Source organism: Osmerus eperlanus, chromosome 18, assembly GCF_963692335.1.
Source record: "Osmerus eperlanus chromosome 18, fOsmEpe2.1, whole genome shotgun sequence".
Classification (NCBI taxonomy): domain Eukaryota; kingdom Metazoa; phylum Chordata; class Actinopteri; order Osmeriformes; family Osmeridae; genus Osmerus; species Osmerus eperlanus.
Genome location: NC_085035.1, coordinates 13,862,108 through 13,879,126, shown reverse-complemented (window position 1 = coordinate 13,879,126; position 17,019 = coordinate 13,862,108). Strand labels below are relative to the sequence as shown.

At 42.9% G+C, this 17,019-nt stretch overlaps 1 protein-coding gene across 3 annotated transcripts in view; it reads right to left on the bottom strand.

Annotated features, from left to right (window-relative positions):
• Positions 1-1,263: 1,263 nt before the first annotated feature.
• ctif (CBP80/20-dependent translation initiation factor) overlaps positions 1,264-17,019 on the bottom strand; it is a 186,720-nt gene continuing 170,964 nt past the window's right edge. For 2 of the 3 annotated variants that reach the window (XM_062484690.1, XM_062484691.1), the window contains exons 11-13: positions 12,420-12,575; positions 2,958-3,011; positions 1,682-2,445 (exon numbers count right to left, since the gene is read on the bottom strand). In XM_062484690.1, coding sequence (XP_062340674.1) covers positions 2,212-2,445; positions 2,958-3,011; positions 12,420-12,575 — 444 coding nt within the window. In that variant the 3' untranslated portion in view covers positions 1,682-2,211. Of the gene's footprint in view, positions 2,446-2,957; positions 3,012-12,419; positions 12,576-17,019 lie in introns of all 3 variants that reach the window. The other variant, XM_062484693.1, reaches the window with a different exon arrangement.

Genomic DNA, 17,019 nt, shown 5'->3' with positions numbered 1-17,019 from the left:
CTTGCTTATAATGTAATACTGGATTACATTAAGTCCATTAAAAGATAATGATAGGCTTGGTATGTCTATATCATAATACACACATCTGCAGATAAGAGTACTGATGATGTAGTACTACCTAAGTAATATCGTAAAATATTTGTTTTTTCTTCATCCTCATTTGTAAATACACAGGTTAATTCATGTTTTCTTCCAAAGCATAAAATGCTTCCGCAAAAATGACGGAACATTACAGAAATAGTTTGTTTGTGTGTCATGCTTGTTTTTTATGTATTTTTATGTGAAAGCTGCAATTTACTGCAAGAAAATGTAATACAAAATAATAATTGTAAAAAAGTCAGCAAGCCCTCCTACACCATTTTAAAACAAAGACATGATTTTTGAGAATTTAGTTGACAAGGCCACTACTATTTTACAGATATCTTCAATCTACAATGTTCAACCATTTCTTTAAAGCAAAACAATACTCACCTCTGACTATTGATCTTTCCATACCACTGTCCCAAATTCCATTTGAGTTTTTATGACTTTGAAAGCAATTTGCCTCAAAACAGTGCAAAACAAATCAAACCTGTGCAATACATCTAGCCTAAAATATTTCATTCACACATTCACACACACAATTTCAAATAATATTATTATTAATAATAATGTATACAAAAAAGGTGATAATGTATCAATACCAAGATAGCATGGAAAACACTGCTTGATAGAGGAAATTAAACCCCTCCAAAAAACAATGACAACAAAAGAAGCTTTGCACAGTTGTATCAGTTTTGATGACCCCATCCCATCCCACCACTAACTCTGGAGGCCCACAACCCCCTCTGTTGGTGGCCTAGTCTGGATTGGTCTGGCTTGGGTGTCTGGGCTGAGACTAGAGGTGGGTGTGTTCCGCCCTCCCATCGTCTGTGGCTAGTGGACGCGGGAGTGTGTCGCCCACCAAGGCTCCGACAGCCATCTGCCAGCCAGATCTAAAGCCAGCCAGTACAGCCCAGAAGGCCTGTTGTTTGAGCCCAACAAAGGAACCTCCTACAGAGGGGACAAAGGCAGGCCATGCTGGAGCCCTGAGGCCCAGCCTTGCAGCCTGTCCTCATGACCTGGTCCCTGTTCCTACTCCCCCACCCATACAGGCCCCCCCCCAAAAAGATGGACAGGGGGGGGGGGGGGGGACAGAAAGAGGGGTGAGAGGTTGGCACACAAACACAAGAGAGAATGAGACCCCCCCCTCTTCTTCACCCCCCACCTCACTTCTCTTTTCCCCAGAGACAGGGCAAGCCCCTCACCCCTCCTCTCCCTGTCGTGACCTTGCCGTTGTTCTCACCCTCTTTGTTTCTTAATGACCACAGTCTCTAGTGTTGTATTGATGTCTTTACGTGTTTTTCATGACTATGCATGGGTCTCATGTCTGTGTCAAACCAGCACAGTTCTCTGAGGATCTAGGGCTTGAGGGTTAGAGTGTATGGAGTATAAGCTGGATCTCGGCCCTTGGTTGTTGTGGTAAACCATGAGATGGTGGCATTGATATAGTAGTGGTCAGGGGCTGTTACACGGATTGAGTCTGTGGACTTGGAAAGGGCTGGAAACCGAGGCTGAGAGGCCTTAGGCAGTGGTGGTGAGCTTCTGGATGGTCCTGTTGTAGTATTGAGTTGTAAGGGCCTCCAGGGGGCTCCAGTGGTGGGCGTGCAGCTCGATGACCTCCATGAGGAGGGAGCGAGTGAGCTGGGACTCCGAAGGGCACAGCATCTTGTCCCTGGCTGTGGCCAGCAGCTCCGTCATCATCTCTGGCAGCTGCTCCTCTAGGAGGTGCCCTGTACTATGCAGCTACAGCGGAGGAGAGAAGTTGGAGCGGAAGGAGGAGGAAGAGTAGAAGGGGTAGTGGGAAAGAAGTAGAAGGGTAGTGGGAGGAGCAGATGAGGCGGAGGAAGAATAGCATGATGGGGAGGAGGAGGGAGCATGACAAAGTGGGAGTAGTAGAGGGAGGAGAGAGACAGACAAGGAGAGGTGACAGTGAACATAAAGCAGTGGGGGAGAAGTGGGAAGGGGGGTTAACCCCAACAGATGACTGTCTCATTCTTCAGTCCCAGGGCATTCTCACTGGAGCCTTCAATGATCTGCCTGCCTATCTGGTAGTATGCCTGCCTGCCTTTCATATTCTTTACTACACGCTTTACTACAATCTGAATCAAAATTATACATTTTAGCTGGAGCCTAGCTTAGTGTATATAGCAACCATTCAACAGCTACAGTACACAGACAGGTTAGATAAGTAAAATGGAGAATGGCAATAGAGAAGTCTGGCTCTTGTGGGTTGTCAGGGGATGTGACTGTGTGTGTGTGGGACTGCATTCTCAAATTAAGCAGGGCAGTGCATCTGCTTGTCCTGTCTGGTGACCTGTCACTGTGGATACAGAGAGCAGAGGCACCGTCCCTCTGGCAATGGACCTGGCAGTGTGTGTGTGTATGAGTGTGTGTCAGAGAGATACAGCACGAAAGAGGCAGGGAAGAAAGGAGAAAAGAAACAGCAATAAAAAAGGCAAAAAAGACATAGAAAGGAAAGAGATAGACAGATGTGAGTATGACAGATTGGTGGTGTGTGCATGCGCAATTTGCCAGAGTGAAACTCCCCTGTCCTATCTCTCTCCTCCCTATGTCTCTATTTCTTTCCTGTCCTCTCCCTCAACTGATCTCTTTTACACAACCTCAAATGTTCTTCTCTATTATTGATCAGTCTGAAGGCCAAAGAGGAGCAGCTTTCCTGCCATCCATCATGGGTACCATCATGGCCCAAATGCCGCATGGAAAACTTGCACCCACCATCCCCTCATCCGCACCACAAGCAGTGACTAAAGCGTGTCTCAGAGGGGAAACCACTCAATGTGAATGATGAGTAATGTGTAGTGTGCATGGGTAAGTTGTAGAAGGTAGTAATAGTGGACATCGGTTACATTATGTACCTCCATGGAACAGCAGAGAACAGCATCCTCCTTGACGTCTGTGGACTCCAGCAGCTGTGGGAGAATAAAATGAGAGGGGGAGAAAAGAGGGAGAAGAAGCTTTTTTTCAGGGATGGGTTTTCTTTTGGATGGAGGAATTGAAGGATAGAACACAGACTAGTGAACCACAGTGATGAAGAACATTAGAATACAGCCTCCAAGTCTCTCAATTTTTAGGGGTGAAATAGATAAAACAGCACAAATTAACTAAATAACAAAAATCTAGCGTGAGTTAGAATGTATTGAAGTCCCTAAACTGTCCACCAAAGGTGCGCCTATCAATCCGCTGATATTTTGAGATAGGTCTGTGTGTGTGCCTGGACATTAAATGTTTGTTTTGCATGTATGTAAAGACATAAGGTAGGCAGGGTTTTCTGTAAGAATGCGCATAAAACATGAGCTAAGCCAAACAATAAATATTTCACTTCCAAGCAGGCCCAGTTCTAGCCAACTTCAGTAGTGGGGGCAATGAGACATTTTGGGGGGACAAAGAAAAGTTTCATTTTTTTAAACATTTTAGCAGTTTAAAGCTTCAATCTGATGTAATCTGAGAGAATTTTTGATTTGCAGTGAGGTTAACAGAGCAAGCTAGCGAACCTAACACGAGTGCTGCTACCCCCGGACGCGTCTGTGGCATGTTACGGCTGCGACACACCTGTTGGAGCTGATTGCGGCCACTCTAGTTAATGGTGCAGTTCACACCAGACGAGCTGCTGTACATTTCAAAATAATCCAAGACGCGGGCCTCGTGCAGTTTGTGAGATCCATGGCTCCATTGCTTCAAATAGAGCTGAAACTGCATTTCAGGAGTTTCTAACTTCCTTTTTGTGACAAAAACTTTGAGAGAAACAGGATAGATAGGCAGTACATAACATTGGAACACATTTTATTTGACCGTGGCGAACATCCAAAGACACAGAAATATCATACAAGCTAGAGAAGGACTAAAGAATGTTTGGTCTGTGCCGCTAAAAGTTTTAAATGGATTGATACATGCTTATGTAAGCACCCGTCATAATTAGTTTTAGAGAACACTTATTATTTTTTGCATATTTGTTAAATAGGAGTACATTAAGACCAGGGATATAAAAGGGTTAAAATTAAATGTTTCATTTCAGCTCGACTTAAAGGGGTGGTCTCACCTAAATTAGCGGTGCAAAATGTATTTGCTTACTGTGGTGAAATAGGCAGGGGCCGGAAGCTGAACAGTGAACATTTAGTTGCTCGGGTTTACATTTACATTTAGTCATTTTAGCAGACGCTCTTATCCAGAGCGACTTACAGTAAGTACAGGGACATTCCCCCGAGGCAAGTAGGGTGAAGTGCCTTGCCCAAGGACACAACGTCATTTGGCACGGCCGGGAATCTAACTGGCGACCTTCAGATTACTAGCCCGCTTCCCTCACCGCTCAGCCACCTGACTCCCTGGGTTTCCTCACAGTGTGGGTGAATTGCTAGACCTGGCTAGCATTCTACAATTTCAAAACAATACCACTTACTTCAAACACTATTTAGTCTATACCCCTATACCTCAACCCTCTACGGACACAATGAAGCTTGAGTTGCCATTGGCTAGTACATTTTTTTATTTTACTTGCCAGACTTTTTACATGAAATGCATGAACAATGCAACTGAAAAAAAGTACATTATCTGTCCGAATTATTCTTTATGTTGCATAAGGATTTAATCTACCATTTTTGTTGCAAATGGCTTCCTCTTGCCACTTGACTTCAGCCACCTTTCCACAGCTGATGGATCTTTCTGCTGAAGCTCTGGGCCTTCTGTTGAAATGAAGATCAGGTCTGAAAGGCGTGAGGATCTGAGGCCCCGTTTACACGGAGGAAAAACGCATATATTTTCCTGCAGTTTGGCCTTTCATTTATACGAAAACTGAGGTTTTATCACGGAAAACGATCATTTCTAAAAACTCCGGCCAAAGTGGAGATTTCTGAAAACTCAGTTTTTGTGTTTGCGTGTGCACTATGTTAAACAGAGTTTTAGGTTCTCAAACGTCACAGTATGCGACTAAAAATGCATTGTGTCATGTGAGCGTCCTGTTTACAGTTAGTTTGCTTACTGATTATGGATGCTGTTACGGTAGCGCTTTATGCGTTAATGCAAACCTTTTTGGCCTGTTTGTATTTACAAACACAACTGATTTTTATATCGACGAGCAGAGGCGAACATTTTTAGAATTCTGATTGGTTTGCATGGCTTTATCCTTCTCGTTACACTGCTGCCTACAGGTTTGGCATAGTTATGATGGCGCTCGGGGGCGTATTTATGCGGGTTCATGTAAACAGAATTTTTTTTTTAAACGATCTTGTGTGTACAACGTTATTTTTTAAAATGGAAATATTTGTTTCTGTAAATACCCGGCTGTGTGTAAACGTGGCCTGAGACTGCTGCGGACATCTGATTTTATTCTCTTTTGGGCACTGAAAGCTCTTTCGCAGTTGGCAGAGCTGATTAGCAGAGCAAGAATAATCTGAACAAGGAACAGTAATCTTAAATTGTCTTGATAACCAAAAAAATTACGCCACCTGACTCCCTGGGTTTCCTCACAGTGTGGGTGAATTGCTAGACCTGGCTAGCATTCTACAATTTCAAAACAATACCACTTACTTCAAACACTATTTAGTCTATACCCCTATACCTCAACCCTCTACGGACACAATGAAGCTTGAGTTGCCATTGGCTAGTACATTTTTTTATTTTACTTGCCAGACTTTTTACATGAAATGCATGAACAATGCAACTGAAAAAAAGTACATTATCTGTCCGAATTATTCTTTATGTTGCATAAGGATTTAATCTACCATTTTTGTTGCAAATGGCTTCCTCTTGCCACTTGACTTCAGCCACCTTTCCACAGCTGATGGATCTTTCTGCTGAAGCTCTGGGCCTTCTGTTGAAATGAAGATCAGGTCTGAAAGGCGTGAGGATCTGAGGCCCTGTTTACACGGAGGAAAAACGCATATATTTTCCTGCAGTTTGGCCTTTCATTTATACGAAAACTGAGGTTTTATCACGGAAAACGATCATTTCTAAAAACTCCGGCCAAAGTGGAGATTTCTGAAAACTCAGTTTTTGTGTTTGCGTGTGCACTATGTTAAACAGAGTTTTAGGTTCTCAAACGTCACAGTATGCGACTAAAAATGCATTGTGTCATGTGAGCGTCCTGTTTACAGTTAGTTTGCTTACTGATTATGGATGCTGTTACGGTAGCGCTTTATGCGTTAATGCAAACCTTTTTGGCCTGTTTGTATTTACAAACACAACTGATTTTTATATCGACGAGCAGAGGCGAACATTTTTAGAATTCTGATTGGTTTGCATGGCTTTATCCTTCTCGTTACACTGCTGCCTACAGGTTTGGCATAGTTATGATGGCGCTCGGGGGCGTATTTATGCGGGTTCATGTAAACAGAATTTTTTTTTTAAACGATCTTGTGTGTACAACGTTATTTTTTAAAATGGAAATATTTGTTTCTGTAAATACCCGGCTGTGTGTAAACGTGGCCTGAGACTGCTGCGGACATCTGATTTTATTCTCTTTTGGGCACTGAAAGCTCTTTCGCAGTTGGCAGAGCTGATTAGCAGAGCAAGAATAATCTGAACAAGGAACAGTAATCTTAAATTGTCTTGATAACCAAAAAAATTACGCGTTTTCTGTGCAGACTGGAATTGTACCTTTTTTGCATCCATCTCTTTGTGCGTGTGCCGTAAAAAGCAAGTCGATCTTTTTGTGAGAGAAAGTGACAGAGGCAGTGTAGTGTTTTACCTTCCCTAGCGACAAAAAATCTTATAGTGACGATCGACAAATCTAGCAACTTTCCGTTACTTTGACAATCTCCGTTTTCGTTGTTGAGCAGCAGCGAAATAACTAATCGTACGTCTGTTGTCATATCATGCTAACTCGCAGTCAAGCGATGGTGCATCATTGAAATCTGCGCTAAACGTATTATTTGCCTCTAACTCAGTCACAGGCGTGTGAAATCAAACAATTTACTATCCATTGGCTAATTAAAGAAAACATTTTGTCGCCTAGCGTGAAATTTGGTCGGATATGCGAGCGATTTACTCGTATTGTAGAGGATTTTACCTGTTTCATGACAGATAGATAACGACTGATAATGATGCAGCACCTCTCTAGTTTTACAGTTCTTCCCCTTTAATTGGAGTTTAACAAACAACTTAAACATGTATAGCCTGAAAATATCAGTCTGATCTATTGTTCTCTATTCCAATTGGTTCAGCATCGGTGAGTCAAGCCATCTTGCAGGTCAAAGTTCATCCTGACTGACCTCGGTGCGATTTTTTTTAAATGGCAATCGAAGCGATTGCCCATCCTCTTCCATTTCAAAGGATGAGGAGCAATAATTTTCCTTGGTGAGACCGCCCCTATAGTGTGTCAGTGGTGCACAATAGTACAGTGCCCATCGGTGGTTCATGAGATCCATGGCTCCATTGCTTTGTACAGCTCAACATAGCAGCGAACACGTTTATATATGTATATTTATTTATTGCGGACAGGAACCGCTCATTCAAACAACTGCTCACATTCCCTGGATCCTGAGCAATACACCTGGTTAATATCAACTTCATATAGTGCACAATTATCGGGATAATCACGTCAAACACACACACACCCACACACACACACAGTGTGTTATCCTCTCTCTAGGTAGATATATTACTCTGTATTGTATGTGTATGTGAATATGTTAACAAGTGTATAACTGTGGGACTCCTTATAGAGTTGCACCTAGATTCACACAAAGATTAAAAGACTCCTGACAAAAAAAATTGTTCAGCTTTGCAGCGTAAAGACTCACATCCACATCTGAGTCTTCATGGCGCCGTGGGTGTATGTATCTCAAGGTGAAAAACGGGTTCACGCCAGTGTAAGCATAGGAAGTGAACACAATCCAGCTGTACACTCACAGCCAACATCAATCGCTGGCTCTGCAAAAGTCCTGGTGCTCACTAATCTAAAGCCGCCATTCCTCCCCTACCCCCCACCCCCAATCCAATTGAAAGGTGGGGTGGTTTGGCAGGTTCTATTAAAGAGCCCTGTGCCATTGGTCCAGGAGGTTCTGTTTGCTTGCCCTTCTCTGTCCGTGTGGACCTGATGAGTAGACCAGCAAAGAAGCGCTGTGGCGTTAAACTGAGAATGCAGAGACAGGCAGTTCTTTGTGAGCAGCTAGGGGCCTCGATCTGAGGAAAGGATCAAAGAGGCTTCAGACTGAGATCTGATCATTTGGACTTTGAGGGTCTCTGATTTTCTGCCCTGATCTTTTCTTCTCTATCCCTTTCCATTTCCCTCACTCTGCCTGTCTTTTGAGCTGTCTCTCTTTGCCTTCCCCCTCCTTCCCCCTTCACCCACCCTATTTCTTACAGTTTCTCCTTCTCTCTATTCACCACCCCCTCTTTCTCTCTCTCTGCCTTTCAGAGGCTAGTTTGTAATCTACTCTTCTCCACTAGCCCGCTGTATCTTACAGTGAAACCTTGATCCATGGGTGTACTGCTCCGGGCTAGTGGGGAATTTTAACACATTTCCTACAGCAGTCCGTTATTTTGGATAGAAGAGGGGGATGGAACTTTAGTCTACACGGAGCAGTGGAAAGGTGTGAATGACTGCACACTCCAGAGGGTGGTGTAAGGACTCAACACACCGCACTCTACCCAGAGGTGGTCGGCACTGCGTTGATGACGGGCAACTCTGACAGGTCACATCAGCAAGCCCTGTATGAAACCCAGAACACATCCCCAGGCAGGGAGGCTGGTTTTTACTTTGAACGCTTGTACAAGCGCCTGGATACAATTAAACCTCTACTCCAAACCAGAACAGCTCCCCTGGAGTCGTGAGGAGATGTATGAAGAAGGAAGTGCTGAAAGCTGTTATCTGTCCCTTACCGCTTTGCTATCAAATTTGCTCTGGTACTGTAACCGGTTCTGTTCAGGATTCTTGGTGCAATCTAGTAAACTTGAACACATTTCCACTTGTTATGAGTGGAATTACTGTAATCAAGGATGCGTCATCAATGGTCGGCAGTATTTAGGGTGCCTCCGGTAGGAGGAAACCTATTGTTTTTGATGGTATTCTTTTATTATTATTATTTTCCATGAAATGGCTTATTTGGCTCAAAAAGTCAATGGCCACATTTTTTCAAATTTGGCCTAATGATACAACAGGTTCCACCCTACTCCCAGACCGCTAATGGCCCACGTGCACTCATAGGTGGCACTATAAGCCACGCCCAAAGTCTACGTGATTTCCCCTGCGCCCCATTACTAGAAAATGCCAGAAAATTTGTATACATGCCAACATGGGGAACAAAAAAGTTATTGTACTGTCCAAATTTGGGACAACCTTCAAAACTCTTTTCCTCATGAGATAGATCCAATTGATTTGAAATTCGTTATAGATGTGTAGGATACATGTATTTCAAAATGTTATTTTGCAGAAATGAATACAATACAATATGGCTGAATCAGACGTATTTATGTAAATGTCCACATTGCTTCAATGTCTATGTGTCAATCATGCAAATGTCCTTTAGACTGATTATTTTTCTAATCCAGTGGGCTTTAAGATGGCATCACTCAGAAGTCCTTTTTAAACTCTGAAGTTGTTACTGTAACTGAATGTAGCATTTCCCAGCTCACAGAATAGCTCAATGGGATAAGATGGTGTCCTGTGAAGTGCAAGGTCATATGTTCCAAGTGACACTGATTATCTGATTAGTGAAACAGGAAGCCAGGTACACCACAATAGCTGTCTAGTAAAAATGGTAACAGTGATGTTTCATTCTGAGGGGATTACTACACAAGAAGAGTTGAAATCTGTCTTCAACAGTCACAAAAAAGTATCTTGCTTCTGGGGCAAATGTTCCTAATGTTACTTGCACACGACAGAACTCCCCTTATACCTTCCACCCCACCTATGCACCCACTACCTTGACATGCAGTTACATAAGAAACCAAGCAGCATACTGGGCTGATGTAAGTGTTCAGACTGAAGAAAGAATGACATTCAAAGCCTTTGTTCTACCTGTTTTCATTCAGAGATGAGTTCCTACAGGTGTACATTATCTACACTCCTGTCATGTCTTCTCCCTCCAGGCATACATTCAACAACACACCAATAATGAAAAGAACCCGTTAAACAGGTCCAGGGGGGATTGGGATACTGGAACAAAGGGGGCCCCCCTTGAGGCAGTGCTGCTTGGAACTGCTGTAAACAGAGTGGAGACGCCTGAAGCTGCCAGGACGGCATACAGAATCTTCCATACCGCTGGCGGCTGCGTGTCAGAACAAGGATGTGAACATGGCTCATTGTGTTGCGCCACCGGATGTCGGAGGTCTGGTGGAACAAAGCTAACGGCAAAGCTAACGGCTTTATTCAAACAGCCACAAACACAAGTATGACCTCTGACCCATAGTTCTGCTACTCTGCCCCCACTCCCTGGAAGACAGAATTTTATATGCTATATTTTTCTCTGCTGATTTGAGTGTAATGAGCGTGGGGCGACACTTCATGGCTGGATGGGGACAGGTCCGGTCTGAAGCAACGGCAAACCAAAGGAACAAACATGGATAACACTAGGTAACATGTGAGCCTCGTCACATCAGAAGCTTGTTGGACTGCTGTTGGCTCAAGTAGGGCCAGCCAAGTAATCCTCAATCTATGGCTCACTAGCACATAATGACCACAGATATTCCAGTTAAGATGGTTAAGGGTCTATCTTTTGGGAACACACACTGATTAGAATTGGGATGTTTGTGGGCATGCTTTTTAAATCTTTTCCTGCGAAGTGTGTAAAATATTTATAAATCTTGTTTTTGTGTTTTTTTATGCAAGCAGCAGGAATTCCCACCTTGGTGTCTACCAAGATGTGAAGAAACCCAAGGATGCAGACAGGGTGTGTGTGTGCCAGTGCAACCTTTTGTCATTCTGCTCTTTCTCATTTTGCTCTCTCACTCGTTCTCATCTAGGGCTAAAACAATTTTTCGACATTATCAACAATGTCGACAAGATATTTATGTTGTCGACTAGTCGTTTGATCTCATATGACCTATTTTAAGGGCCTGCAATAACACAATTTGATCCGTGCGGCGCTGTAACATTACCCTCCCGTATGCAATCCAATACAAGACGACACAACATGGTGCTTATGAGAATGTCAGGGTGCAAATCAAGCCAAACTAGCAGAGCTTTGCTATGCATACATGCAGGGTGGAATATGTATTTTATGAGAGCACAACGTGCATGTTGGAGCATTTAAAGCGGAAACTTCCCGGCACAAGAGAACACATACAACTAGCCAGGATAGCCGTTGTTAGCAACACCAGATAAAAACGTGCTTGTTGTATGTGTCCTCTTGTATTTCATGCATAGGCCTACTAACACCATAGCAACATATCCACATATAGCGGTTAGACAGTGGAGCACAACCATTTTCATGATTGTCAACTGGAACGCACCTAGTGTTTCATATTTTTATTATTGAATGCAAATAAGAAGAAAAAACTAACAAAAAAACTAACATTATAGCAGTAAAGTGATAGTTTGGTTTGCCTAGATTAAAACGCTCTAGCATTGGAGTCGGAACAGTTTTGATTATCTAAACATCAAGGTATGAAAGATAAAAAAAAATTTTTTTTATATAGTTTATCCAAAAATTATCACTCAACCTTGTTTTGTTTCATATTCATATGACATACAAAAGGAGATGTTCGGCAGAATGCTGCATCAGTCAGTTACTTGTTAATACAGTTAATTAAATGGTGAATGACATGGGTGAATGTCTCTCGACGATAAGTCATAATCATTCTAATAATCGTTAGATTAGTCGACAATCAAAATAATTGTTTCTTGCAGCCCTATTCTCATCTACAGAACTTGCCATTGGATGTTCTTAGTCACCTGCTCTTGACACCTAACTTTTAATAGAGGTTAAAAAGTTATCCTCCCCAGGAAAATGTGGAGGGGGGGGGGAGAATATAGATGATACTGAAGTCACGTTCAGAATGACTTCTCCAATCCAACAATGAATCCCTCTTCTGCTGTCTGGCCTGATAAAACCACTTCTGCCTTTTGGAGTCTGAGGGATCTGGCTTCCATGGCAATACAGCTATTAACCATTGACCTCTTATGGTGCTAGTAAGTGGTCCAGGTGTTACGGGAACTTCCCCCCCTTGTGGTCCGTCCTAAGCCAACACACCAACTACCTCCTCCTTTTAGTGCAGAGGAAGCTGTGTGATTGCTGTGGACAAGGTCACTGCAGCTTGGAGGCAATATTATGACACTTTTTTTTTAACCTCCCACAGCCACAGTGCAGTGACATTCTTAGATAGATGTTAGTATAATCGATCTCATAGACAAGTAGACAACAGAGTAGAACATCTGGACTGACCTCTCTGAGGCAGGTGTAGATGGGGCAGACCAGCACCCTGTAGGGCTCCCCAGCGCTGCTTCTCATGGTTCCGAACACCTCGCAAAGGAAGGTGATGAAGCCCAGCCAGCGCTCCACGTCCCCCTGTTGCAACACCTCCCGACGTGAGAAGTCTTTCTACAGGGAGCAGAATTTGGGAAATTGAAACCACACTCAACAGAAGAGCATACAATTGTATCCAATGGCAGCTTAGAATAAAAGCTCTAATGACCTACACAGACACTACACGAACAAAACGTTTTTGTTGTTGACGCTAGTTAGGCCTTCATTGGGGGCCGAGCAGCAAGGCTGCGAAGCCCCCTTATGTGTTTGTACCTTTTCTTATTATTATTATTAGGGTTCCTCCTATTGTTTATTGTTAGTATTCCTATTATTAGGGTTTCTACGGTAGGAGAAATGTCAATTTTCAAAGTGATGCCCTTTGCAGGCCATAAGTCCCAAAATTCTGAAATGTATTACATATTCCTTACTGCCCCCCCCCCCCACACACACACACACATCCCTTGTGGTGTGGGGGGTTTGAGCTGTCAGCACCTGCCTGGTCGTCGGTCGGCCAACGCTGGACCTGGTCGCGAGTCTCCCGGTCCTGTCCTACATCTATAAAGTTTAACAATGGATTTTGGTGTTTCAAAACCCATTGACACTGTATGACTATGTTTAGCCTGTGTTCTGCTCCTCTCCCTCACCAACCGTCTCTGGAGGAGGGGATCCCTCTCTGAATTGCTCCTCCCAAGGTTTCTTCCATTTTTTCTCCTGTTGGGAGTTTTTCTGGGAGTTTTTCCTTGTCTTCCTTGAGGGTTTAGGTTGGTTGAGGGGCAGTTCTATGGGCATATATGAAGCCCTCTGTGACATGCTTGCGTGTAAAAAGGGCTATACAAATACATTTGATTTGATTTGATACTGCTCAAACATGAGTGTCCATAAATAAGTGCCACATTGACCTAGGGATCTGTTCCACACACGTGGAAGACACTACAAAATGTTACCATGTGCAAAGCCAACTTCTTATCTCCAAAATTATTGAATTAAAGGCAAATATATAATAATATAACAAGTTTTCGCTCACGGTAAAATATCACTTAACACGTCCACTATTCATTAACCGATACTCTGATTCAATCACAAGTTAATATGAAGACTCTTGACAATTTTTGTACACAAATCTGAGAAATAGTTGAATGTAAGATGAAAAGTAAATGTATTGTGGATATTTAAAATGTGCATGCTTGGCTAATTGCTATGACTTCCTCCAAAATACTGTCTCCCTTGCTCCACAAATTCTCACAGACACATCCTGGCCCTTGACACACACGCAAGCTAGTGGAGACGCACACACATCCAAGGTTTTCTGAAAAGGGTAGGCTGACCAAGCCCCCACCCTCACTCCTTGATTTTTACTGAAGGCCCTTGTTGATATTGGTGTTATTGCATTTCCAATTTTGTATGCAATGGTAAAAAGTTGTGCAAATTCTGAAAAATTGAAAGTATAGGCTATGATTAACTACATGTCTGAGAAATTAAGAATGTAACGTTTTATACTGAATAATACTGGTGTTTAGCATTCCTTGTCAACAGGGTCGGAGCTAGAAAAACATTCATTCAAGAGGGTGGCAAGAGGGTTGCAGGAGAATTTAAGCGGTGGCACCCCGTGGCAAAAGTGAGATAAAAAAGAAAAACTAAAGGCTGTGCAAACACAGTGAACACTCTGAAATTAATTTGAGGATTATAGGTCCCATGACCAAAAAGCTATTGAAGTTTCAAACTTTCAAAAATTCATTCTAAAATAGTGTGAGGTGAAAATGAAAAAAACTAAAGGCTGTGCAACATGTATGCATAGTCAGTGAACACTCTGAAATTAATTTGAGGATTATAGGTCACATGGCCAAAAAGCTATTGAAGATTTATTTTGAATAAAAAAATATATATATACAGTTAGGTCCATAAATATTTGGACATTGACACAATTTTCATCATTTTGGCTCTGTATACCACCACAATGGATTTGAAATGAAACAATCAAGATGTGCTTTAAGTGCATACTTTCAGATTTAATTTCAGGGTATTTACATCCAAATCAGGTGAACGGTGTAGGAATTACAATACATTTTATATGTGGCCCCCCCCTTTTTAAGGGACCAAAAGTAATTGGACAATTGGCTGCTCAGCTGTTCCATGGCCAGGTGTATGTTATTCCCTCATGGGAGTTCGTTATTTCATTGACAAGGAGCAGATAAAAGATCTAGAGTTCATTTCAAGTATGGTATTTGTGTTTGGAATCTGTTGCTGTCAACTCTCAATATGAAGTCCAAAGAGCTGTCACCATCAGTGAAGCAAGCCATCGTTAGGCTGAAAAATCAAAACAAACCTATCAGAGAGATAGCAAAAACATTAGGTGTGGCCAAATCAACTGTTTGGTACATTCTTAAAAAGAATGTACCAAACGCACTGGTGAACTCAGCAACACCAAAAGACCCGGAAGACCACGGAAAACAACTGTGGTTGATGACAGAAGAATTCTTTCCCTGGTGAAGAAAAACCCCTTCACAACAGTTGGCCAGATCAAGAACACTCTCCAGGAGGTAGGCGTATCTGTGTCAAAGTCAAAAATTAAGAGAAGACTTCACCAGAGTAAATACAGAGGGTTCACCACAAGATGTAAACCATTGGTGAGTCTCAAAAACAGGAAGACCAGATTAGAGTTTGCCAAAAAACATCTAAAACAGCCTGTACAGTTCTGGAACAACATCCTATGGACAGATGAGACCAAGATCAACTTGTACCAGAATGATGGGAAGAGAAGAGTATGGAGAAGGGAAGGAACTGCTCATGATCCAAAGCATACCACCTCATCAGTGAAGCATGGTGGAGGTAGTGTTATGGCGTGGGCATGTATGGCTGCCAATGGAACTGGTTCCCTTGTATTTATCGATGATGTGACTGCTGACAAAAGCAGTAGGATGAATTCTGAAGTGTTTCTGGCAATATTATCTGCTCAGATTCAGCCAAATGCTTCAGAACTCATAGGACGGCGCTTCACAGTGCAGATGGACAATGACCCGAAGCATACTGCGAAAGCAACCAAAGAGTTTTTTAAGGCAAAGAAGTGGAATGTTCTGCAATGGCCAAGTCAATCACCTGACCTAAATCCAATTGAGCATGCATTTCACTTGCTAAAGACAAAACTGAAGGGAAAATGCCCCAAGAACAAGCAGGAACTGAAGACAGTTGCAGTAGAGGCCTGGCAGAGCATCACCAGGGACGAAACCCAGCGTCTGGTGATGTCTATGGGTTCCAGACTTCAGGCTGTCATTGACTGCAAAGGATTTGCAACCAAGTATTAAAAGTGACAATTAGATTTATGATTATGTTAGTTTGTCCAATTATTTTTGGTCCCTTAAAAAGGGGGGGGCCACATATAAAATGTGTTGTAATTCCTACACCGTTCACCTGATTTGGATGTAAATACCCTGAAATTAAAGCTGAAAGTCTGCACTTAAAGCACATCTTGATTGTTTCATTTCAAATCCATTGTGGTGGTATACAGAGCCAAAATGATGAAAATTGTGTCAATGTCCAAATATTTATGGACCTAACTGTATAACCCGAGATGAAAATGAACAAAATAAAGGCTGTGCAGCATGAATGCATACATCTTCAACAGTTTAACATTATTTTGACACTCCTACCGTAGTTCATGATGTTGAAAAGCTATTGACTTTTGAAATGTGTAATTTGTTGACAGTCCCTAAACATACGTGTTGCTTCAGAATCAGAATTGAGTTTAATTGCCAAGTAAGTGGTCACAAACAAGGAATTTACTTTGGTGGGCAGGTGCAAACAGTGAACATTTAAACATAATGAACCAAAAGAAAATGTAGAAAATGTACAACAAAATAAAATAAACCACTGGCAGAGCTATACAATATAATATAAAATAAAAATACATAAAATAAAGTTGCAATGTTTAGGCAGCCAAAAGCATTGGCTAAGCGGCCGGTCGTAGCAGTGCTAAACACAGGTTAAAATAACACAATACTGGGCGTACATCCATCCATCCATCCCTCCATCATCTTCCGCTTTTCCGGGGGTCGGGTCGCGGGGGTGCAACCTAAGCAGGGAGGCTCAGACTTCCCTCTCCCCGGCCACTTCCACCAGCTCTTCCTGGGGGACCCCGAGGCGTTCCCTGGCCAGCCGAGAGACATAGTCCCTCCAGCGTGTCCTGGGTCTTCCCCGGGGCCTCTTCCCAGTGGGACGTGCCCAGAACACCTCACCAGGGAGGCGTCCAGGAGGCATCCTTATCAGATGCCCGAGCCACCTCAACTGGCCCCTCTCGACGCGGAGGAGCAGCGGTTCTACTCTGAGCCCCTCCCGGATGACCGAGCTTCTCACCCTATCTAAGGGAGAGCCCGGACACCCTGCGGAGAAAACTCATTTTGGCCGCTTGTATTCGCAATCTTGTTCTTTCGGTCACTACCCACAGTTCATGACCATAGGTGAGGGTAGGAACGTAGATCGACTGGTAAATAGAGAGCTTCGCCTTTCGACTCAGATTTTGGAGGTG